This window comes from Columba livia, chromosome 7, assembly GCF_036013475.1.
Source record: "Columba livia isolate bColLiv1 breed racing homer chromosome 7, bColLiv1.pat.W.v2, whole genome shotgun sequence".
NCBI lineage: Eukaryota > Metazoa > Chordata > Aves > Columbiformes > Columbidae > Columba > Columba livia.
In genome coordinates, this window is record NC_088608.1 from 21,253,310 (window position 1) to 21,279,247 (window position 25,938).

A 25,938-nucleotide genomic window follows, 5' to 3' on the forward strand; every position below is an offset into this window, starting at 1 on the left:
GATATAAGCAGAGACTTTTTCCCTGTTATGTGTGCCTACCTCTAGGTAGAACAACCGATCTTGCAAAATCATTATCAAAATAGGCTTTGCTGAGAGATCCTGCCTGGGCCTATTATGTTGGCAAGATGATTGTTCCCTACACTGAATCAAAAACACAGGATCATACCTGTTACTAGGAAGAAAAATAACTCTATCCCAGCCAAAACCAGGACAGTATTCAAGGGAGAACGTTTGGTACAAATGTGAAACATACGGTTTCTAATGAAAAGCTTCAATTGTAAACGGTCCTGAAGGCTCTTTGAGTTCCTGGTTCTTCAGGGACAGGCCAAAGAAACAGAGCAGACCCATTCCTGTTAGAACTCTAGAAGCACTCCAATTTAATAATATAATAAATAAATGTATTTGGTGTTTTTGAGATGCTTCCTAGAATTGCTCTCACTGTATTTCTGTTGTCTCTGGTAAAATCCTAAGGGTTTCAACATGAGCAAATCTGACCCATTCTAAGAGCTGCAAGAGGTGCAACTCTATAGGGTTTCCATTGTTTGTTCTCTAAACCATGTGTATGAGCCAGAATAAATTGATGTGTCTGCTAAGCCCAAAGGAGGCAGGGAAACCTGTTGTAATTGTTGAAGCTTTAGGAGAGGTAAAGCTACTTACTACACCTAATTTTACAGTTTCAGTGTGAGTGAACCTTTGGTAGGCTTCACATCTGTGCTCTAAATTGCACTATATGGTGCTTGATGTTAAATATTAAACTGCAAGAAGATTTGTTGAGAAAACAAGTGCTGGTGACATTTTGGTATTAGAGTATTTCTCTCATTGTTAGAGAATATTAGTTAATTTAGAGCATTTGCTAACAAAAGGCAGATCAATAAAGATATAAATGTGTTCTGACCATCAGAATTTATATTATGCACGTGATGATTGAGTACTTTGTCATAAATTCGGTCTTTCATCCTGATATCTGATTGTAGCAGAAGGAACAGTCAAATCCTTGTTATTTATCATGGGATGCTGGTTCAAGACAGGAGGCCTATTTAGCCTATATACATACCCTTTGTGCTCAGTGTTTGCTTTCTCCAAAGGGACAGCTATATATGGTACTGAAGATAAGGTTATTTGTGTCCTATATGTCCTATTGAATTAGGACTGAAAACAGAAATGCTGCTGGCAAAGCTGTCACAGCTTTTTAGTCCGTTTTTGCAAACGAGTGACCTGCAGCAGCGGGGGATGGGCAGGCCTGGGAATGGGAAGCAGGGAGGCTTCAGGGAAGCAGGCACATCCCAGCATCATTATTACAAACATAATTAATGAAATGTCTTTTCTTCTCCACCTCCATGCTGCCCGTCACTGACCAGTGTCTGCCACAGCTATGTGTGGTACAGAGCTGGGAGGAGCAGTCAGAGTGACAGATAGGAACAAGGCATTTAAATGTAATTAAAGTATTAACGAATAGTTAACTAATCTCAGAGACTGTTATTTTCCTTGACTGGAATGTTTCCAGCCTAATGTACCTGGCCTAGATGATCTTGCTTGTCAGTGTCTGTCCTTCTATTTCTCTAAGCAGGGAGGTCAGTGTGGTTGGGATCATGCTCTTGATTTCATTAACCTTCCATTGTGAAATAACCTGCTGTTGGAAATAGCTGGGAAGGCATGGGGAATAAAAAATAAAAGTCTCAGAACCTAGTGACCTCCTTCTACCTGCTTAGGGAGACGATCAAGAGAATATGACCTTACTCTTTCTCCTCTCCCTCTGGGAAATCTCCATTCTAGATCCCCAGCTGAGCCAGCTCTACCTTTTTTTCTGGGATTGGGAGGAGAGGATCTCAGCACCTGAAGTCCTGTTAAAGACCCTGGAAATCTCCTCTATTCCAATAGGAGACTCCTGGAAAGATTTCTCACTGGTAGGCAGCAGGTACTTGTGCAAGCAGTGAAGTATTTGGAGGGCAAGGGAGGGTGGTGTAGGGCTGTGCGAGGAGGAGCAAGTGATGGGAAGAGCATTCTGATGGGCCAGGGAGTGACTGAGAGATAGGGACCAGTGGAGTATCAATGAGAGGACTTTATCGAACCATTTGTTGAACAGATCAGAGACTTTATATCTCTCTTGCCCAGAGGTTGTGGTGAGGATTCCCCAGCTCTAAGAGTCTGATATACCGTTATAATTTCTTCCAATTAATAATCTATGCATCTTTTGTGCATGTAGATGATAAACAGTGACTAGTTGTCTGGTTGGATATTTGGTTTATGAGACAAAATAAGTTCCAGCAATCCACTGCCAGCAGATGAGAAATCATCAGACAATGCAGCCTTCACAAAATGTAATAATAGAACAAAAGAAAATACTGGAGATAAATCATAATGTAACTAAGCTATAAGGGGTGGAACTGCTTAGTTTCTTTATTTTTAAAGAAAGTACTTGTGGCCAAAGAGATCATAATAGATCTGATGAAAGAGAATTTTTGAAAGAAATAACTGCTGCTGCCCTACTTAGAACCGGCTGCAATAATGAATGATGTTAGTAATTGTATTCTATTTCTGAACACATAGGAGACTTAGACAACCATTGCAGTTCTTATGAAATCTATTTCTTTCCATTTATTCACTAGTAAATATTAGCTCATGGATGCTGATAAATAGCTCCCCTTTTCAATCATCTGATTTGCTGAGTGCAAAAAGGCAGTTTACATTATTGAGGTGTAGCAATTCCAACAATGTTATCGCCCAAGTGCAAGCAGCCAGTGAATTTTTAGAGGCTCCCTCAGACAGTCCTGTGTGTATGGGAGTCTGCTCTGATCCCCTGCTAATAAATGCTTCATCTTTGCCTGTAATTGTGGCAGAATGGAAATGGTGCTTAGCAGCCTGGCTGAGAGATTGCAGCAAATGGCTGCAACCTATTTTTAATGTAGTGACACTAATGAATTCTGAGAATTAATTTTCAGCTAAGAAAGCAGGATGGAAGATACTAGAATTTCAAAGTAGGTGATGGATTGACTTTTATCAAGGCGAACATGTACAATGTATGTTTCCTTTTTGATTTCTACCTAGCCTTCATATTATTTTAGGTCCATAAAACAGCAGTCCAAATATGATCATATTTTCATCGTACCTTATATGAAACCCAACTTGTAGTAGATTTGCTAGTCAATTTGCTCAATGCAAGGAAGTCTCACCACTTTTTTTTTTTTTAATTTTCATGGGTCAAACAAATTGTCTTAATTTGCAGACACATCACATTTGTTGTTTTTTTATGTAATTGCAGCATGGTTGATGTTTGACAGTGCCTAAGCCAACTGCCCAAATTGGTCTTAAATGAATGCTCAGGTGAGGACCTGAATATATTTTAGTTTTCTCCTTTTCTCAGAAGCAAATCCTTCAGTGAAATGACTTCTTAATATTGTTTTTTACTTGCACAATGTACACATTCATTACTGTTGGCTGCATTGAATAAGAATATTTTCTGATAAGTGACATTATAAAAGCTGTTTTGTTACAGTACTCTTCTTCTTTCAAATGTTAATATTACTGGATTTTTGTGTATTACTTATTGATTTCTTTTTTTCCTGGCCTTTACATAGAATACATCTCCTGACTGAATGTACTGACAACTTTGGATGCAGGCACTCATATGATTTAACTTTTTCACACATTATACTTCTATTTCAGGGTGCAGCTCAGCAGAAAACTCTGTGATAATGCTCACCTTTATGCAGGCTTTAGCACTGTAAGAGCTGATATTCTATATTAAATGATTTTTTTTTCGAAGAGCAGTATAGCATCAATACTGCTTCCAGTGTAGGAGACAATAGTGCGGTGACACTGTCAGTCCGATACATCATTTTTCACTAGCACAGAGGTGGTGGCCCAGTAATTGTTGTTTTACAGGTAATGTTGACTAAGAACAGCAGCAGCACCCATTCAGTGTGGCACTAAAAGCAACAGAGTTGAAATGACAGTGTGTAGAAGCAGAGCATGTAAATATCCCTCAGAATATCAACGGGTCTTGTCTACATAGAGAGGAATTAGGACAAAGGGATATGCCCCAAGAAGAGAAACATAAGGACTGTCCTTTCAGAGTCCCGTGACAGCTCTCTATCCTGCACTGTCTCAGCAGGCCTGGTGACACCAAATTGGCACTGTCTGAGTACAAACTGTGCCCACAGTACCTGCTGGGACTAGGCTGCAAGCCAGCTACTGGCACTTGATATTTAATAAGCAGTCATTTCTAGTAATTTCTTCTGTGCTGTGCCAGAGCAAAGGGAGAATGTATATGCTGTACACGCTTTTATTTCCTATGGCCTGCCTGGTTTTTTTGCTACTGCATTCCTAATATGGTGGGAACTTATCATTTAACTTGATGGACGAGACTCACGTTATCCTGTCAGTTTCTTCCCTGAACTGGAGTAGAAGTACTCACACAAGAAGTTACAGACATGAATAAGCAGTTGTCCCCCATCCTGAAACAGCTGTTGGTTCCTAGTCCTCTGCTTTGTTGTGGCATCTCACTAACCCTCTGAAAGGACTCTGTTCTTTTATATAGGCAGGAGCTTGGCACAATGGGAGGTGTGCACTGTCTGAGCTTGGGACAGAGATTTTGATTGCAGAATCATGTGTATGTGTCATGTGTCGTTAGCTTAGTCATCTTATGAATTCATTAAGTTCTACTTGTGTTTCGAGTGAAATCCTAAGTGGCCACAGATTGCAACAATATCCTACTACCAGGGAATGAAGGCTGCATATAGATGAAACAATACATAAACTTTGATAGCTGCAAAGCAGAAGAGTAGCATGCATGCAGAGTGAATAGTCACTGGGGAACTGGCAGGAGTATACAACAGAAACAAAGGTAATCCTAAAGTGATCTTCAAGACTGCCTCCCTGAGAGAACTTACCTGGGCTCAAAACACCTGCTGAACCTGAAAAGATGGCATTTCAGGCACATAATAGAGAAACTATGAACTTTTTCCATAAAATGTTTTCCTCCTGTCTCTTCTTGTTGGGCTTCCTTAATGACTGCAGCATCCTGGACATTTGGATGTTTCACCTAGGGGTCATCTATATAGAAAAATTTCTCTTGCAGCTTCTGCATCTTGTCCATAGAGTGTCTTTGGAGATGCATTGTTCCAGAGCTCGGAATAGAGTTCATATTAATAATTGCATAGCACTAGGTAAAATATTTGTCTGTTCTTCACAGTTCTGATAAATACAATATATTCTGTTTGGAACTGTGCAATTTCTTGAAGACAATCCATTTAAACTCTAATGTTGTTGTTATCTAAAAAGTAACTGCTGTGACATTACAGCCTGTTGCAATAGGACAAGGGGTAATGGTTTTAAACTACAAGACAGTAGATTCAGACCAGATATAAGGAAGAAATTTTTACAATGAGGACAGTGAAACACTGGCACAGATTGCCCAGATGTGCAGTAGATGCCTCATCCCTGGAGATGCTCATGATCAAGCTGGACGGGGCTCTGAGCAACCTGATCTAGTTGACGATGTCCGTGCTCATTGCAGGGGGGCTGGACTGGATGAGCTTTGAAGGTCCCTTCCATTCCAAACTATTCTATAATTCTATGACATAGCTTCATTTGGATTCAGTTATGTTACTGAAAACATCCTCATGTAATCAAATTTAGCAGGAAAATGTATATATTAGCATATTATAAAATATAAATATTATAAACCTGTAATTATTGTTAGAATGGTAAAAATAACATGAGTGCATGAGCTTTTCAGACTGAAATCTCCACTTCGGATACTTTGCATCAATCTGTGATTTTGTACACTGCACAGTTCTTGTTGGTTTGTGGTGGGTTTGTATTTTGTTTTTCCCTCTACCTTCCTGATTAATGTTATCTTTCTTTTCAAATGCTTTTTTCCTTTTTCTCAGGAAACATATAAATTTAACCAGGATTGACATGGACCATATTGTCTGTGTGGGTGTATTGACTTTTAAAAAACATGGATCACAAAAGGAGATATGTAGGGGGAGTGAGTTGTCAGAACCTGTTGAAGGCTAATGATGGATCTCTTCATGGGGGGGAATGACTGGTATTTATAGCCTTGCACTCAGAGGGATGGAGATAAAGCAGGGTCTGTCACTTCAGTCTTTCTATCAGGAGGCTGCAGTTCTAGCCTATATCAAAAATCAGCAAAATAGTTATAAAACTGATAGCACATTTTACAGACTGTCTTTTCTGGACTGGATGTACGAAGAAGAGGTTGGGAACGTAAAGTATTAAAGTTATGTTGAAAAATATTTCAGGATCATTTTAAGTCCAGGCTTCAGTAAAGTATTTGAGGTGAGGCTAATCTTTAATCATTTGCTGATCTGTTTGGTAGTATTTTAAATCAATTAATCTGTATGCCTTTTTTTTTATATGTTGTTTAAATTGTGCAGGTTGTTATTGATACTGCTAGAATATAAACTATTCTAAAAGGTATTAAAATTTCATTGAACTTCTGGTGAAAAACATAATCTTTATTTGTGATATTTGGCCCTATTAAGGAAGTACTTTAGGTACTTTAGTACTTTAATATCAGCAAATACCAGATGTAATTGTGAAATATGTAACATGAATGAATCTCATCAAATAAACTCATCGTGGGCTATAATTTGCTGCAAGGGTGCTAGAAGGGAGATATTATTTCAATATTTTTTGAGCAAGATGAACAGAATAGTATAAAGAATTACAAGGTACTTTAAAGCGATCTAGTCCTGTTAGATCATTATTCTATTTGGACTGCATTATTTCAACTTTATTGTACAGAAAATAAATCAACTTTAATCATGGCTTCTTCAATTTTAAATCTTGATTATATAAATCAGTCTGATACTTTATTTTATACTAATTTAATACGATGTATCTCTTTACTCATTACTAGGTCACCTGTTCCTGTCACAGACAGAACTTTGGTACCATGGCTAGCATGTAATTCTGATTCATTCATTTCTCTTCCAGTCTGAATTATGTAGGCTTGCAGAATTTTCTGTGATTCTTATGCTAATGCTTATCATTGCAGTATAGAAGATCTACCTGAAACACTCATTTTAAAAACAAATCAAAGAATCTCTGTATCAATTTGTTCTGACTAGTGTTGTATCATAAGTTTCGCTTGTGTTTTTTATTAGGCTATATCCCGCAGTTCAAAACTCTCATTGGGGAATAGGTAGAAAATTAAAGTGAATTAAGTATTGTCTGTTCATCTTGGGTTATGTTTAATGTATATTTAACTGTACAGCACTTAAAAAATATGATGCTGTTTTTTCATAGTAAGCCAGTTACAGTTAAAAAGAGATATTAAATAAGCTCAAATTCATAGCCTTTATACTAGTATACTTGTAGAGTGTATTCTTTTAGTTAAATATTTTATGCTAGTTGTATTCCAGTGTAGAGGAAAAGTCTTGTTATATACTGAGGAACTCAAATTTGTGGAAAAAGAAACTACTGTACAATAACAGCCGCACAGTAAGCCAACTCAAATCATGCTGAAACCATTGCCTGAGATCACTATTTCTCTGTCACAGGTGTCTTATCAAGGATTTTGAGAAGCGTCCTTCAGTCACCCACCTTTTGGAGCATCCGTTTATTAAGCAAGTACATGGTAAAGATATGGCTCTGCAAAAACAGCTTGCTGAGCTCATCCGAGAACAGCAGCAGCTGGGCTCCATAGCCAAAACCAGGTACTGTACAACAGAGATGCTGTAACCCTCCTTCCCCACACTAATCCCAGAAGCACAGTTTGAGACTTCAGATGCACACATTGACTAGCAATATTATCAGGAATAAGTACTGCATGCCATGTGAATGCAAGAGGTGTATTTTCTCATTGATACTTTTTAAAGGTAATTTGATCTGCCATAATGCGACTTTCTCCTTAGCCTTCTTTCTCACACTGAACTCTGTTCCATAGGTATTCACTTTTGGCTCAGTCACAGAGATGCTAAGAATTCCAGAATGTTCCAGTTTGTGAAAATACATATTGGTGTGATTAAAAATTATATCGTATTTTGGTAGTCTGGCTTTAAAAATACAACTATGAACAAAGTGAGTACTTGAAAAAGTTAAGAACAGAACCCTTTAAAGTTTGCCGTTTGGTGAGATACTAAGAAGGCTATTCAATACTTAAAGTAATTGTTTTTCTGTAGGTTAATAGTAACTTCTATTTTTCATTCAACCTAGCAATTAATTTAAAAATGTGCTTAAAGAGCAATGAATGTTTATCAGTGGCAGTGGGATTTTCTACTTTCGAGGCTGCTTGTAAATATGCCTTAGCTTTCTTGTTGTCCAGAGGGTGGCAGAATTTCACTGTTTCAGAAGAGAATTAAATGCAAATGAACACACCTTCCGAACCTCAGCAATGATTTTGTAATGTGAAATTTGTCTAGAGTGAGATAAGCTCTGCTCCATTATTATAAACAAACGCCTACTAATGTTGATGAAGAAAATTAAATGTCATGATTCATAAGTCATAAACATGTATATAGTTGCATGCTGTAAGACTCCGTAGCTTAAATGCTGAAGGCCAAACAAAAATGTACACATTAAAATACAGGAATAGCCGTAATATAGTTTCAAGGTGAAACTGACTTCTGTTGAGGCTCTTTATTTATTATTATTTTCTGGAAAAATATACCAGGAACTGTTTGCTGTGGGTGAGGGAGCTATGCCACTGTTACAGTAGAAGTTTCTGCTTTATCTGTCCTCCTAAGGAGACCTCCCCATGTAACACCTCCCAGATTAGATTGCCTGCAGCTGTGGGTTGGCTGGCCCAAAAGGTATCTGAGTTTTCCCAGCTTTTGGCCAAACAGAAGATAGAGTGGAATGATCCTTGTGCTAAGAAGAGTTCTGAAATGGATTCTTTATGGTATTCCAGTACATTCTTCTGGGATCTATCTCCATAATGTGAAGCGAGAAGGAATCAAGACCAAGACAGCATTTCTTTCCTTAAGCTTTTGCATATATCAACTGGGAGTGCTGTGACAGTAAAACTTCTGCACCTTTTGCTTACGTGTGACTGGAATGTAGGAAGGATTTTACTTCCCAGCACCCCTAGCATGAGTCAGTGCTCACCTAATGGAATTTAACCCTTCGTCTGCGCTGTCACCATATAACCCATCTTAAATATTGTTTGCCAAGGGTGGTTATTTTCAACTTGTGTGCAGTAGCACCTGCAGATTGCGGTGGTGAATAGGACTCTATAGCAGTGGGGTTTGTCCTAATCTTATTCTCCCTACCAGTCTAACGTCTATTATTGTCCTTGATGCCCCCAAATTTACTTGGCCAACTAGTCCCAGGTTCCCTATCCTAGGTCATTATCTGACCCCTCTTTCCCATTAATCTCTATTCACTGTTCATTCTGTTTATCCTTAAGGCTTCATTCTCCTGTTAGTCAGGTTCTTGTGTCTTCTTCCTCTACCAGTCCAATAGCTTCTGTTTCTAGTCTCCATCTTCTCCAGCAAATCCTAGTCCAGGTTCTTCTATTTTTACAGCCATTTCTCTGTTCCTGACAATGTAGCTTGCGGTTCTCTTGTTCTTTCTCATCACTGAATTCACTCCCTCAGCTCTGTTATACTTTCTCCTCTACTCTTAAAGTTCTACTATCAGCAGACCCCTTGCATCCACCTTTTTCTTCACTGGACTCTCAATTTGCCTTTAGCCATACCTCTGAATTAGATGGCTTCTTCCTCTGCTGGTGAACAGTAATAGGGGAGACATGATTAGGCTGCTGTAGAAATAGTCATCTTTACCTTCACTTTGAAGCCAATGGACCTAACTGCTATTCAAGAATACTTTTCTGGTGGTTGTAGCCTTATACTATGGTATCCTTATTTGGTTTTGGAGCACCAGCCCACTTTGATCGGGTCTGAGAGCTTGCACAGTAAGGACAAAAATTTAGTCATCTTTTACCATTGAAATCTACAACATATTGTTTCAAAGGTTTGAAACTTGATCAAATTGGTATAAACTTTAATGAGATTGCAAAAGCATATCCCTGCAAAATATCAAGTCTGTGGGCCAGACAGTTAGTATTGGACTACAAACATAAGATTATTACAAGAGAACCAACCACCAGGAGCATCTAATTATAGTTTTCCCCAGAGGCATAAACATAGTCTCATAATAGTAAAGAGCTTGGCTCTGAAATAGGGGATGGTAACCCTAGGAAGATTGGTACCAATTAAAAGCCTTTAAAAACTCTGTAATGCTTTTATAAAATGATTTTCAATACAGAATCTGACATGCAGAAGAATACATGAACAGATGATACTGTAAAAAAATTACTGGTATTCATTTGTGGTGATCTGTAGAAGTCATCTGAATGTGTAGTCACCGCTTCAAAGTAAATAGGCCAATTAAAGCCCATGTTGAGTAAAACCTTCCTGTTATATTGTTGTACATATGTGCATGCGTTTTCTGTTTATTGATGTGCCCATGACAGGCACAATGAAATGTGCATTAATTCCCTGGTGTTCAGAGATAAAGAAAAGTAGATACCATTTTTTCGGAGTACAGCAACACTACAGATCCATCATTGAAAAGAGGAGTGAAAGAAAATGTTCTCCCATTTGTATTGCCATAGGACTCTCAGAGCAGAGTCTGAAACTGGCAAATCATCAGGATGTTGGTGTTAACAGCACTTCTACTGGAAGGGAACCCAGGGGGTCACTGGTGATGAAAACTGATCAGGAGGCATCTGGGTTTTGTCTCATTTGAAAGTCTTCTAGCATCAATGCTTTGCATTTGCATCTTTTCAGTCTTTACTGACTTGATAGGTTTTTCTTTCCAATTGAGCCATGCCAGTTTTGCCTGTTTTGGGAGATCACTTAAGGTGATACTGCCTAAGAGCAAGCCTGCAGACTAGAAATTCAGGACTACTGATTTAGAGATAGTTGTCTTGCTGTATTTCAGGCATAAGTTCTTCAAGACAGAGAGTCATGCAATTGCATGTCAATAAAGTACCAAGAATGTTTAGGCACCCTCTGAATTATAATACAAAAACATGGTAGAGGTTTGTCTTTTGTTTCTCATTCTCTCTCTGAGTTACTGTATAGCCTCTGTTACACCACACTCAGTATTTCTCTGTTCCTCCACTTATGAAATGGCTATTAATAGCTTTACTTAATACATTATACCTATGAAAAATAAATAGCAGTTTGTCTGAGGCAAGAACTTTTTCACTTGTTCTCTAAAGCAGCACTATGCCTTTGGTTGCTATAAACCTGTTAACAAAGAGAAACGTGCATAATGCCTGAATCTCTAGCCATTTTTTCTTCCATTCTTTCTGCCCTAGAGTCTGAGAAGACTCTAAGTAAAGATACATTACATATTATGGATATTGTCGATTCTCACTTAACAGTAAACATTTGCTCTGTTTGTGTAGATTATATCCTTCATAGAATCTTTTGTTTGGAAAAGACCTGTAAGATCATTGAGTCCAATTGTTAAATAGTGTTTGAATGTGATTACAAGATTACAAGAGAGAGCTGCTTGCTTTCCAAATATGCCCTTTGATTTCTTGAACCCATTGGTGTGGTCAGTTGCTTTTTTGATTCATAGTACAAGAGATTGCAACATCCAGGCTGACTGCCAGCCTGCTGAAGGAAGAAGTCAGACCGCATTTAGTCTGTATCCTAGTACTCCTAAATGTTAAATGACTCTTTACACTGTCTACATTGGCTAAATGTACTGCAAAAAGTGGACATGTTCCCTGGAGTTTGTTTATAAGCATCAAATATTATCACTGTTTTTTTTGTCCTTGGGTTTTGTTCCATAAAAAATCCCCAAAATAAAATATTTTTGTGACCTGTCAGTAGAAGTAATGGAAAACTGGAGGATTTTTAATGTTTAACTGAAAGTTTGGAAAGTATTGACTATCGTCAAAGTGAATGAAATGAAAATGGTCTGGGTTTTTTCTCTCTTTGAAGGTACAACAATCAAGAGATTTTCTAGTTATGAACGATCTTAAAATAATGGGTTTCTCTATCCAGCATAGCGTGCAGGATAAAATCTAAAAAAGCAAAGTCACAACAGCATGCGAGATGGAGAAATTCAAATGTAGCAGCAGATCTGTCAACTGCCTTTTGGCTGTGGTGGAGGAGCAGAACATCAAGGAGGAAAATATATGATTAAAAGCTAAGAATTGGAAATGGGGAAGAAGAGTCTTCGTCAAATGCATTCTAAAAATTCTGCCCTTGGTAATATTCTTATAAGCTGTCTTTCAAAATTTTAGATACTGTGGGTCTATGTGTGGCATTTTACTGTTCTTTAGGGGGAGTTAATGTGGAGCAGCTATATGAAATACAGTAGGTAAGTCTATAATAATTTTAAGATAACAAAAATATTTCATAATCACCCGTTGCCATCTACATTTATTTTGTTAGCCCTTTCTTCAAATGTCACAGTAGCTGACATTGAGCAAAACCATGGTCTTCTATATTTCCTCAAGTGATTAATTAATTCCTGGCCTGAAAATTCTATAGTTGATTTGATATTTGAGAGCTAATGTTGATCAAGTATCAAATGGTTTTAGTTATATGGTTCAAAGTGGCAGTTTCCCAGTTATCAGCAGCTTCGAAGAGGCCAACTCCAAACATGACTCGTTCTTCTCTTGGATGTTTTCCTACAGTCTGGGTAGCTCAAGTTCCTATCTATAAATAGGTTTCTTCATAGGAATCAGCCAGAGGAGTTCTTTTACCAACGTCCTGTTTCAGTTTTTAAAAGAGTGAAAGAACTTCAGCATTTGCGTAGATAAGGTTTTAAGCAAGTTTACCGTAGACAGTAGAGAGTTCAGGGTTTACTGTTTTGGGTCGCGCTGGGTAAGTGTGCTACTGCTGGTCACCATTCAGAAGTTTGTTTCTGTAATGGGGAACAGACAGTTATGAAACCTTGCATTTTGAAAAATAAAATGCAAATCTGTACATCAGGAAGAATCAAACTTGAAGAAGCCTGGGGGGAAACAAAAAATAATAAATAAAAGCTAAGAGTCTACTAGTTTGAGAAGGGCAGGCCTATTCAGGCTACCTTGTCAGATATTAGGATGAGACTAAGGTGGCTTGGCAGCTTCCCCCTTCTTATTAGCCAGCTGGATTTACAGCAGCAGTCCATCCAAGGAAGTAATTCTTACAACCAGATATCTAGCTTCTCTGCCAGCTCTCATTTAGTTTTGAAAGCAATTAACTGCAAGGAACTTGATTGCATCCAGCCAGTAATTTCCTTTGGACTCTGAGATAATATGAGAAACAGAGCTAGAAATAGTCTTCTGATGCTAAACACAATATAATTTAATGCAATTTTTCTAGCCTTCATCTATATGAATATTACACAACTGGTTAAAACCTTTTTTTTTTCTTTTTTAAATCACAAAGCTACTGTTGTCCCCAAAAGTGATCCTTGGTCTTATTATACTGTATGTCTTTTTACTGGAGGTTGTGCAGATTTCTGTTATAGCTGCAGTGTTTATATTGTAATTAAGGCTCTGTCAGTGTTTCTATTATGACCTTGCTCCAACAAATTAGTCCAGGCTGAAACTGGAGGTACAGGAGCAAAACTCACTCTTTGCAAGGCACAGGGAATAGGCTGTTTCTCTGTGTGGCAGTAGGACATTCTCCATTCTTTTTTCTTTCTCATTGTGTTGAGTATTTTTCTTGTAAATGTCAGTTTAGGTTCAATTCATTTTGAAATTGACAATAATGTAATGAATAACAAGTACAGAAACAGTTTTTCTATGTGAGTCCTAGAAAAAAAACAGTCAAATGTAAGTGCTTAACTGCACAAAGAGGCCAAGGTAAAGGCACTCAAAAATGTTTGGGCTGGAGGGGAGAGAGGAAGCTTCCCAATGAACATAAAAGTGTTTGGTCTATGCTGCTTTCTTCCTCAGGCTGAACCTGCCAGCAAGATGACTTTTCTATCTAGAGGTCTATGTTGTCCATCTAGCTTGTCCTTCCTCATCATCAGCTGGATAGCGAGCTGATAGGAGCTTACAGTTACGTACAATGTGCTTATATTACTATGGCTGGTGTCCAGTACAAAAAGCGGTGATTTTCTTTCAAACTATCTTTTCCCCACAAGTAGAACAAATGAATGCTTCCCATTCTCTTCATGAAACTGTTCTCCTAAGGGAGAAATGCTCCTCCAAAATCAAAGAAACCTCTGACCTTTCCAGCTAATCCTGCCTAATAAAAAGACAAAGGGAAGGTGCTTGGGAGGACAGAGCCTTTTTCAGCAGGCAGTGCTGGTCACTAGAGTTCTGGAATAAATCTAATGCTGCTTTTCAGATTTGATAAGGTTGGGTACCTTGAGTGACTGGTCCTTTACACCACTTCTTTTGTCAGTGAAGAGACTCCAGGGGATGATTCAGAACATTGCTGGAACCTTAAGGCAAATAATCTAACACACTTGGCTTTCCTTTTGCTTAGAATTTGTACATCTTATATGCTATCAGAAAGGAAGGGTAATGGAAAAAATGACTGATATTTACTTTTAATGGAAAAAATACACCAAGAATTATTTCCCCAATTAAGAGTGTTTCCTTCTGCGTTTTAACAATTTTTTTAAAGCAGATTGAATTTCTGATTTGAAATTGTGGAAATAATTAAAGGTTATTGTCTGTATTCTTCCTTTCCACTCTGTCAATGTACCTGCAGGACATAGGGTCAGTAGAAAACTGATGAGGCCAGCAGGAGATTTGAAGCTAATGTGATGTTATGCTCCTAATATCCTCTTCCTAATCATGTACTTAAGAAAATGAGTTAAGCACAAGAAAACTTATGCACAAAGGTATATATGTTTTACTTATATTTGACTAAGACCAATTTCCTTAGTTATTTATTTTCATAGTGTTAAAAAAACCCCACACTTTCCAATAAAAAGATTGATTAATTGATCACTTAAGGAGAACAAACAGCAGGAGTTTAATACACAATCAGATAACAGATTAGTTTACAAAGCCATTCTGCAATTAGAGATGCTTAGGTTTAAATGTGCCCTCTTCCTCCTCCTCCCTGCACCTCTGGTAGATACATTCATACTTGCAGCTTGTTGCAGTTTAGTATTGTGGTTGTGATGGTTTGATCTAGGAAGAAAAAGCTTCACAGATGAGTTAAGTTAGCTGTAATGTTTAGCTATCGCTTTTTTAGTTACATCTTGATGAAGTAAAGCAATTGTGAATGTATCTACGTCGTTTGTAGACTGAGGGGTGCTCCCATCTTGAAATTATTTACATTATTTAAAATGGCATTTTTCTTTGCTGTGAAGTAAGAGATTGAATTCTGGTTTGAAATAGAAAAAACAATTAGAAAAAACATTGGCTCACTTACATGCATTCCTGCTCCTTTGAGAATCTGGCTTGTCAGCAAAGTGTAATGTTATTGAATGTAGTGACTGCTTAAAAAAAGCCAAAAAGAACCCACAAGCCACCACTTACTCAAAGATCTGAAAATGAAAAATGTAATTGAATGGAACTTTGAACAAATGCCTATGATCCCCATGCTGTCCCTGGAAGTAATATCCACTGTAAGAATTTTTCTTTCATAGCTTCTTATTTGTGTTGTCCTTCTTTCATTTCTTCATATGTACAACATCAAGAAAATTATAATTTCTGGGAATGTAGGATGTAAAATGTAAGTGGGACTGTTGGCAAAACCTGCTCATTCCTGCAATTTTGTTTCCTAGCTGACAAAAAAGTTTGCACAGTTTTATTTAGATACAATTCAAAGAAACCATTACAGAATAGTTTCCAGAACTCATCAAGTAGCCAAAAGTAAATAAGGAAAATGAATAAAAATAGACATTAAAAAAATAGGATCTTTAAATGTCATTTGCGATTATCAGTGAAGCTATATTCATAGCTAAGACTTTTCCTCCTTCCTCTTTGTTAGAGACTTTCCTTGCCATAATTCTTCTGGTGATATAATAGCTCTTAGATGTGAAAACATTCTTGTTACCGAGTGAAAGCTGACTAGATTCAAGTGAGAGGTGTGTATAAAGGGGACAAAAACAAAATCCTCAGTGCTTATTTTTAAAACAGGATTCCATGGGTATATGAAGATATGATTAATGAAAAATAGACCTTCTACATCTTCATATTAACCTCTAATATTATAGATGAACAGTGTTTCCTACCAAGTCACAATACCATTCTGTTCCAGCTTGATGTAATATTGAGTGTTTCGGGTTGTGTGATCATGTGATTCCTACTTTGTACATGGCAACCAATGCAGAAACAATCTGTCAGGGACTGTCATTGAGGATCAATGCTAAATGTTACTCAGCAGGATGCAGACTGTATCTCGGTGGGTGTCCTCCTACTATGCTTTGATTATGTTTGTTGTAAAGAAAAGCCTAGTTGTGCTTACAGCATTCATATTTCACCCCCTCTGTGGAAGACATACTATATAGCCTCTTGATTTTTCCTTATTTCAACAAGATGTGTTGTTTAAAAACATATACACAGCATTTTCAGAGATTCCTTCAGTGTAATCTGATTATAAAGGGGTTATGTGACAGTTTGTCTCTGCTGCTTACTGTGAGGCTTAAATCTCTGAGGACAATCTAACTGAATATCTATACAAGTTAGAGTCCAATGGCAGCTGTGCTTCAAAAATGCTGTTTTGGGGCAGATCTAGGGTCATCTGAGGAGGTGCTTTGGCATCCACCAAGGTAACAGAAAGATTTTATACTATTTATTGCTCCTTGTAATTTCATTAGATGACAATACTACAGGTTGGGTACATGGGGGGGAGATTTAATTAAACAGAGTGGTAGTTTATTAACTTAGATCAAGAAATGAAAAGAGGGGGAATTTTGAACACTTTACTGTGTGAGTAGGGAGCAGTAAACCTTCAAATCAGCCTTCATCTCTGAGCACTGATAGAAAGATAGGGTTATATATTGTGAAAGGGAAGTGCTTACAGAACAGTGAGCTGACCTATTGCTTTTATAAAATGATATTTCAAGTAAAAATATGTATATCAGAGAGCATGTCTGTGTTTTCCACATGACAAAAACACTCACCTGTCACTTCTCATTGACTTGTAATGTTTGCTGTCTTCAATACAGTTTATAATACCAGTGCTCTACTAACAAACTTCTAGGCATGAACGAATACATACTAGAAGACCTTACCATGTGGATGCAACTGACAAGTACTCTCTAGATGACGATCTGGTAAACCTAGAAGTTCTAGATGAGGTACTGTACTGTCTGAGTAGCAGTTTCTGCTAAGTTGTGCCTCACATTTTGCCTGTTTCTGCTTTTTAGGCTTCTTTTAACAGAATGAGAGGAGTTCCTTCTTGCAAAGGAATTGTCACATGACTGATCTGCTGTCATCACCTTGTTAATATCCTATATAGTGACATAAAAGCAGTAGCAGTGAATCCTGTTACATGGAAGAATTTAATTATGAGTGATGCTAGTTTAAATGATTTTGTGAATTTCCAAAAATGTGAAATTTAGTCATGAAGATCTGGATTCAAGTGTTTTTTCCTGAAATTGATGAATTTATATAGAGTAATACAGTATCTCCAACTCCTGTATAAAAAGTCATACAATAATAAGAGTTGTATATTTCACTATATCACCTATTTGCAGAGTATCTGTAAAATTTTGGTTTGATGATCCTTAAATTGCTTGTCAGTGAAAAAAAGACAACACTAAATTGTGCTAGTGTCCTGTTTAAAACAGTCTCTTATTACTACTTCAAATTTAGTCTTTGAAAAATTATTATCTTTGTTTCATGGTCAAACAAAACATTAAATGTAAATGTAGTATGAAGTGCAGCAATAGTGTGCACAGCCATTTTCTCTTCAGAAGGTTTGCTTCTCAGGCTGGTATAACAAAATATGTACTAATCTGGGAATAAGAGTTGCAATTTAACTTACTTTTATGGCATTAGCAAGAATTCTGAAAATATTTGTTTGGTTTCGTGGTATTGGCATTTGAAAAATAATTACTAACCCTTACGATAACTATTTCTTAGTCAGTGTTCTCAGTATATTTACAAAAATCTTCCTAACTGGTAAAATACTGTTTAACTATCAAACTTTTTGTAATCTTCTCAGGATACAATTATTCATCAGCTTCAGAAACGCTATGCTGACTTACAAATTTATACATATGTTGGAGACATTTTAATAGCCTTAAACCCCTTCCAGAATCTCAGCATTTATTCTCCCCAGGTAAGAGAGATTCCAAGCTGTGGACAGTTCTCACTTTACATTTTATATTAACACCACTGGCTAAAATACCTAAGTGATGTTGGAAGCTAGAAGCACAGGCTAAATAAACCCCAGCCATTTCTTCTTCCAGAAAAGTGTAGCTACAAATATGGTCTCATTTGACTTCATTCCTATCTGCTTAATAGCACAAAGTCCACAGGTGGAATGAAGTTTGCCCCAGCCACAGCTGTGCCTCGTCTGGCATTTAGGGCTTTTTTTCTCAGAAACAGAAGATGGTCATATGAACCTCCTTATGCTGAGGCTGTTGCTTCCTGACGAATTGACCTAACTATTGGGTTATTACACACCCTGTGCCATCATTTGCTGCTTAAAAGAAACAACTGATTCAAATGCTGTAAAGATAGAGGCAGCTTAATTCCTTACAAATATGAAGGGAGGGAAAGCCATAAATCTTAGTCTCCATAGGTGCCTAAATCAGGGTTACAGGTAGAGGGGCCAGATTTCAGATTAACTGTTATCTTTGAAGTTTCTTTTGTATAGGTCGGGTATTTCCTTGGTTGAATACTTGTGTTTAAAATTCTATTCCTTTTGATACACTTTTCTTCACTGTTTTGTATGGGAAACATCAGAGGGCATTTTAGGTGTTGTAATTTGTATTCTGGAAGTTGGGCGGTGCAAAGAATTACCACTCTTCTTCCAGGTGATTCAGAGGAAATTTGGTGGTAAATCAGGCAACTATCTTCTCTTGAACACGCAGAAGACAGTCACTAGCCTCTTTTTGGTTCTTAATTATGTAGCTAAGTTGCAGATTTTGACTATTGTGCATTCTATTTTTAAATCTAGTTTTCCAAGCTTTACCATGGTGTGAAGCGTTCATCAAATCCCCCCCACATATTTGCCTCTGCGGATGCTGCCTACCAAAGTATGGTTACGTTCAGCAAAGATCAGGTAAGAATTTGTTCATTTTGGTTTAGATTTTATATTAATTGTACTGCCACTATTCTATGTGGCTATGGCTAATATTCTCTTATTTTGTATTTTGGGAATTTTTTTTAAGCCTTTTTTTCCTACATTGGGAAAAGCAGAGCAGAAATCTATAATAGTTTTCTGAATTCTGAAGAGGACACAGTGGCATAAAGTGGTCAAATAAGATAGTAGGATTACCCAGCCAATATAGTTTCCTGGACACCCATGATGTCCTGGTAGTTCACACCAGCTGTATAGTGTTGCTGCATGTTCTGATTCCAGCCTGTCTTGTACTAGCTATTGTAATAATTTACACCTGTGTAAAATAGGATGGTCTCAGTGCCATAGTAGATTAACAGAGTTTGAACCACTTTTCCATTACATAAAGGCACTGTCAAGCAATGGATAATCAATTCCTTTAAACACAAATCACAAAACATAGGAACTATTAACTAATTTAGTAAAATATATTAAGGATAGCTCTAATATAAATGTAATAAGGACACAAATCAAATTATGTAGCAATCATTTTAATGAGAAAGAAATGCCATATTGTAGAAGCTAAATTTCTTTTTATTACATTCTTAAAATGGTAACTTTGTACTCTTTCTAATTTGATGTGCTGTAGGTACATGAATATTGAGGGCTAATAATTATTTTTATTTTTAAAATCCTCCTGATTTTACCCTGCACATCACACAATAATTCATATAAACTGCTTTTTTAAAATCAGAAAAACAGAATAAAATAATAAAAACCTGCAATCAGAAAATACCAAGCAAAGATGACAAATAAAAGGACCATTGAAGATAAAAAAGGGAGTTCTGTTGAGTATGTGGAAGTACACTGGCCTGAGAGATGGGGAGTACTTCCGTAATGGCTTATACGCTATTTGATGATACTCACGTAGAATAAGTTATGTGAGAACTTGTTATATGGGGATGAAAATTGGTTTTGACAGCAGCCTGTCAGGCTACCTTTGTACATCTTTAGTATTATGTGTTTCATAGCCTTTTAAAGAAGTGATTTGCATTTAGATCTAAATCAGTTTCTTGATTTCTGTTTGCAAAGGGTTACAGGAGCATGTTTCTCTCCATTACCTGGCTAATGTTATATTGGTTCTTCAGGTAAAGGTGCATTAGCTAAACACTGCAGCCAGATCAAAAATGTATTGATTCTGTTTGCTTTATCCATTGAGCCTTCCCTTGTATAATATTTTAGGACCTTGTATCTTCTCCAAGCCAAAAATGTTGTATGTTCACAATATGATGCAAATAATATTCAAGTGTTTGCGTAAAAATATGTGACTCTATGGTTTAATTATATGTCATTTGACACTGTACCTTCAGTAGACTAACATTTGTACTGGTGATCCACAGAACACATGAAAAAATAGGAAAACAATAAATGCTATTAGAATTTTTACTTGCTGTGACCCAAAGCGTTCATACTTCCATGTTCAGCTGTGAACTGGCTGTCAAGGTGTACTGGTCTTCTGCCTCCATCTCGTCCACGAAACATAGGAGCAGAGATGAGGACACCAAGTGATTTAGACCTTTCTAGCTAACCCTCGAATCTGAAGCCGTTTGGAGAGCCTATAAAATACCATGTGTTAAGTACTGCTGACTCAGAAAGAAGATGGATATGTTCTCCCGCAATCATCCAGTGAACAGATGCATATTATTCTCAAATGTTTAGATACCAGTTTGCTGTTCTAGCTTGAATATCAGCATCACCTACAGAATAGCCTCTCTACACAGCAGCAACTATGAAAGATTATTTTTAAAGGCAGGAGCAGACTTTTGGTCAGCTGTACCTTGTGTTTCGTGTTAATTCATATGAAGTCAGTGCAGTGAGCTCTCAAATGCACTGTTATGTCACTTCAGCTGAGCTGTGGCAGTTTTCTGAGTTTTAAGCATTTGAAACAAGCCACATATGTGCATAGCATGTGTTCGCCTTTAGACGTGGTCACTTGTTAATATCTCTTAGCCCTTAGTCACTGCTTCACACATATGCACATTGCTGTCAGGCATTGTGAAATGCATTTTAGTAATCTAGGGAAAAATTATTACACAGAGCCTTTGCTGATCTTTACTTTCACAAGTAAGTTGCAGGAGTTACATCTTAAAGTATTTTGTCGTCTTGGTACTAAACATTAAATAACAGATGGGAGCAGTAATAGCTGCAATTGGCTATGTGGAGAGCTGTGCCCTTAACTGTTTTGTTTTGTTTGTTCAGTGCATTATCATCAGTGGAGAAAGTGGTGCTGGAAAGACAGAAAGTGCCCATCTGATTGTCCAACACTTGACCTTCTTAGGAAAGGTATTTCTCAGCCAGTCATGTAAAACTATGAACAAATCCTCCTGACCCTGCTCCCAGTTTCCACTTTATTTAATCTTTAATACTTAATGCTGTTCATGTGAATTGTCCCAGTTGAGTTAGGGATGGAGTAATCATGCATGTGAATGTATTGAAGTAAGATACTAGAGTATGACCACACCAAACAATTAAATATTTTTTTAAAGAGAAGGTGCTAGATCCCACTCTCTGTAGTTTATTTACAGTGTTTATCACATATACTGTTGTTCATTTATACAATGAGGAATGACAGATCTTTCTGTGGCTCTAATCCTAGAAGGTCTTACACATTTACATGTTATGAGTAATGTTATTATACAAAATTATGGGAAAATCAGATGTAAGGTTAACCTTAAGTAGACACATTTAGTTTTTAATTGTTTTGATACTCTAACTAATTGTATGACACCTCAGAGGCAGAACAATTGCAGAGAAAGAAGAATGTATTTTGTCCTGCCTGTGGGAGACTTCGTCATTAGTTTGTTTGCTCTGTTGTTGTATAAGTAAAAAAGTTAATGCAGCATCTAAGTCTATACAAGCATAAGAAAGGGATGCTATGCTTCTAAAGCAAGAATTGGATTGTGGGTAAGCAATACATTTTTTAATGATCCTTCTGATCTGTATCTGTTCTGTCAAGGCCAATAACCGGGCTTTGCGTGAGAAAATTCTTCAGGTAAATCCTCTGGTTGAAGCATTTGGAAATGCCTGCACTGCCATCAATGACAACTCAAGTCGCTTTGGAAAATATCTGGAAATGATGTTTACACCAACAGGAGCTGTAATGGGGGCAAAGATTTCCGAATATCTACTTGAAAAATCAAGGGTCATAAAACAAGCTGTGTAGGTATATTAATTGTTTGTCCTTTGACATTTATATAATGTTAGTGGTCTATTTAATTCTCCAAAATTCTTTATTTTAAGTGTTTTTGTGTCTTCTGCTAAAGCAGTGATCCTTTGTACAGTGCTATGACAACAAGAATAGTCGGTTAGGTTATTTTGGAATAGAAGCCTGAGCTGCTTCATTCTTGGGATCAATATTATGGTTTTCTGTATTCCATTGTTGCTGATCCTACACCATTAAAACAAGTGGGAGATTTGCTACCTACTTGCTTGAGCTCATGATAAGAATTTCTACTTTTATATTGTACAAGATGCCACATGAATAAACACGTGTGTGTTAAAAGGATACTTTTTATTTTTTCCAGGGGAGAGAAAAATTTCCACATATTTTATTACATTTATGCTGGCCTTTATCATCAGAAGAAACTTTCTGAATATAGACTTCCTGATAAAAAGCCTCCTAGGTAACTATCACTCACTTGTTTTAACTGCTCGTGGTAATTAGCTATTGATCAGCTCTTGCTTTCGGTATGATGCCTTCAAAACACTCTTAATCCTTCTCCATCCCTTAAGGATCTTTTTTAATCCTCCCAAGGAAAGAAGGAGATGGACAATAAGGCATTACTTTATTTGTATTTGTTTGAAAACTTGAACTATTTAAAGACGAAGAGTAAGAATCAACCTTCTTGTTACGTAGATATTCTGTTTTACTTCCAAATCAAGACAAGCAACTTATTGTTTCCTACTGTAATACTTCAGTAAGAACCCGGAATATGCTTTGGAATTGTTTTTTAGTTGATGTTTGTACTTTGGGTGCATCTGATCTGTATTGAGTGAGGGGCTGTGTGTGAAATGTTGGTAATGTTATAACAGATTTTAGCACAGAATAAGGAAAAGTTAGTGCAACAGAAACAAAAATTTTTTATGAATCGTCACCTAAGTATATAATTAGAAAATATTGAAATAAATGTTCTTTCCAGTTACTGAGGTACTTGCATTGAAGTCACTGGAGGTTGTACTGACATATCTGCTAGTGTGGTGCTTTCTTTTTCCCACTCTATTTAGATATATTGATAACGAAACTGGAAGAGTAATGCATGATATTGTTACTAAAGATTCCTACGGAAGACAATTTGAAGCTATTCAGCATTGCTTTAGAATTATAGGATTCACTGACGAGGTAAGAGATCCAGCTGCTAAACCATTATTGATCCTCTTTATAAAAATCAACTCCAGTGCTGCCTGTGCACAGGCTGCCATTTGGTTTTGTGGACACACACCTGTGCCACAGAATCTCTCTTACGACAGCAGTGAACTGTGAAAGCAAATCCACACACTCAGAAGCCAAGACCAGCCTGAGGTTTCAGTTGATGCTCAGGCAAGTCTGTTCAGAATTCTGTATCACACTGTTTTCTGTGTCAATGGGAGCTTACTTCAATTTGTAGAACTTGGCCTCAGAGCAAGCTACAATTTTTAATAGCCACTCCAGTGCCCACCTTTTTGTTTCATAGCCTGAATATGATCTATATATCTAATTGAATTCCTTAAAATTGCTTCTTGTTATCTTTTACAGGAAGTGTACTCAGTGTACAGAATTCTGACTGGAATCTTAAATACTGGAAATATTGAGTTTGCTGCCATTTCTTCACAACACCAAACAGATAAAAGTGAGATTCCCAATCCTGAAGCCCTAGATAATGGTAAATACATTTTAACGTTGTCAGTTCTCCAAATGCAATTTGACTGGATTTGTGAGAATCCCTAATGTGTGGTAACAGTCAGGCAATGCTGGTGGTTTCCACTGTATAATCACAGTTCCGTATGTTTTTTCCACTGTCTTTTAGCTGCGGCACTACTAAGTATTGGGTCAGAAGAACTTCAAGAAGCCCTAACCTCCCACTGTGTTGTAACACGAGGGGAGACTATTATCCGAACAAACACTGTGGACAAAGCAGCTGACGTGCGAGATGCCATGTCTAAAGCACTTTATGGCCGGCTCTTCAGCTGGATCGTAAATCGTATTAATACGCTGCTTCAGCCAGATAAAAATATATGGCAAGTTACACATCACTGAATCATGTGTATTTACTGTACATATGTCTTTGCTGGGTTTATCCATTTGTATATTTTTGAATTTGCAGAAAGGGTGCTGTGTTTATTTTGGCTAAGGCTTCAAAATGGCTTTCATGCTGTGATACTGAATTCTGTTTCCAGGACATTAACCCCAACATTTTCAAAGAGCTGAGTGGAATTTAGATACTGAAGTCAATGGAAATTGAGTAAAGTGCTGTACAATTCTTAAAAAAGGTGCCTCTTATGCAGTGAACATTAAAATCATACCAAAAGCTGGTAAATAATTGGAGTACACTGAAAAACTGTAGTATGTATGCACAGCCGTTACAGTCCTTCTGCTTTTGTAAGCTAGTAGTAAATACAGATCTCGGATTATTATTGTGCTTCTACTTGAGATGTAAGTGATGATTTTTTAATTTTTCATAATTACAGAAGCATTCACATTGTGCATTATTATGATTTCATTGTCAGGTACTGATCTGGCTGCTTTGCTCTTTTCAAGCAGCTGTAGAGATTTTTAGAAAAAGGATAACCCCTTAGGTCAGGGATGTCAAACACATTTTCATCGGGGGGGCCTATCAGCCTTGCAGTTGCCTTCAAAGGGCCAAATGTAATTTCAGAACTGTATAAATGTAGGAGTAGTTACATTTATTTGGTCCTAAAATTACATTTGGCCCTTTGAAGGCAACCACGAGACTGATGGGGCCCCCTGATGAAATGGAGTTTGACATCCCTGCCTTAGGCGACATGAAAACACCTCTGACCTGAGATCTCTACTTGACCTTTCACTGTATCATATAAATATGTCCTCATCCACATGTGCCATTTTAATTGTGACTGTGGGATGAGTAGCCAGCAAATGGGCTCTTAACAGTCCAGCCTGTAGCAGCAGCAGCAGACTTGGTAATTGCCCCTCTGACTAACTGTAGCAAAAACATACTGTAAAACCTTGACACCATTTGTCTGTCTGGAGGAGCAGACAATATTTGGGACCTGCCTATTGAAACTTCTTGTTATAATGTGGCTGCTAAGTGTCTGTTACTATGTACCTGTGATTCTCCTGTCATCCTCATGGAAATTTGCAAGAAGCAAGTTGAAAACAAGAGCATTGATAGTGCTGAACAAATGCACAAGTTGCCTTACATTCAAACACACTTTTTCTCCTCTGTTTTTGCAGCAGATTGAATAAATTATGCAATCTTAGTTACCGTTTATATTTTGACTTGGTGTTGCCCATGATGAATTTTGTTTGTATTTTCACATGCAGCAATGCTGAAAATGGGATGAATGTTGGGATACTAGACATATTTGGATTTGAGAACTTTGCAAGAAATTCCTTTGAACAGCTGTGCATAAATATTGCTAATGAACAGATCCAGTTTTATTTCAATCAACATATCTTTGCACTTGAGCAGGTAAATTCAACTCAGATGAGGTCTAGTTGAATCAGCCATCCTGAACCATAGATCATATTCAGGAGTATGTTATAAGCTATAAAATGAATATGTAATTTAAACGCAAG

General features: G+C 37.3%; 1 protein-coding gene across 13 annotated transcripts in view; it reads left to right on the plus strand.

Moving 5' to 3' along the window:
- Window positions 1-25,938, plus strand: part of MYO3B (myosin IIIB) — a 249,370-nt gene that overhangs the window by 85,484 nt on the left and 137,948 nt on the right. For 9 of the 13 annotated variants that reach the window (XM_065069731.1, XM_065069730.1, XM_065069729.1 and 6 more), the window contains 11 exons: window positions 7,530-7,685; window positions 17,097-17,193; window positions 18,063-18,179; window positions 19,023-19,127; window positions 21,384-21,467; window positions 22,141-22,343; window positions 22,709-22,807; window positions 23,409-23,523; window positions 23,917-24,043; window positions 24,188-24,398; window positions 25,684-25,831. In XM_065069731.1, coding sequence (XP_064925803.1) covers window positions 7,530-7,685; window positions 17,097-17,193; window positions 18,063-18,179; window positions 19,023-19,127; window positions 21,384-21,467; window positions 22,141-22,343; window positions 22,709-22,807; window positions 23,409-23,523; window positions 23,917-24,043; window positions 24,188-24,398; window positions 25,684-25,831 — 1,462 coding nt within the window. Of the gene's footprint in view, window positions 1-1,773; window positions 3,325-7,529; window positions 7,686-17,096; window positions 17,194-18,062; window positions 18,180-19,022; window positions 19,128-21,383; window positions 21,468-22,140; window positions 22,348-22,708; window positions 22,808-23,408; window positions 23,524-23,916; window positions 24,044-24,187; window positions 24,399-25,683; window positions 25,832-25,938 lie in introns of those variants that run through there. The other 4 variants (XM_065069736.1, XR_010473849.1, XR_010473850.1 and 1 more) reach the window with 4 other exon arrangements.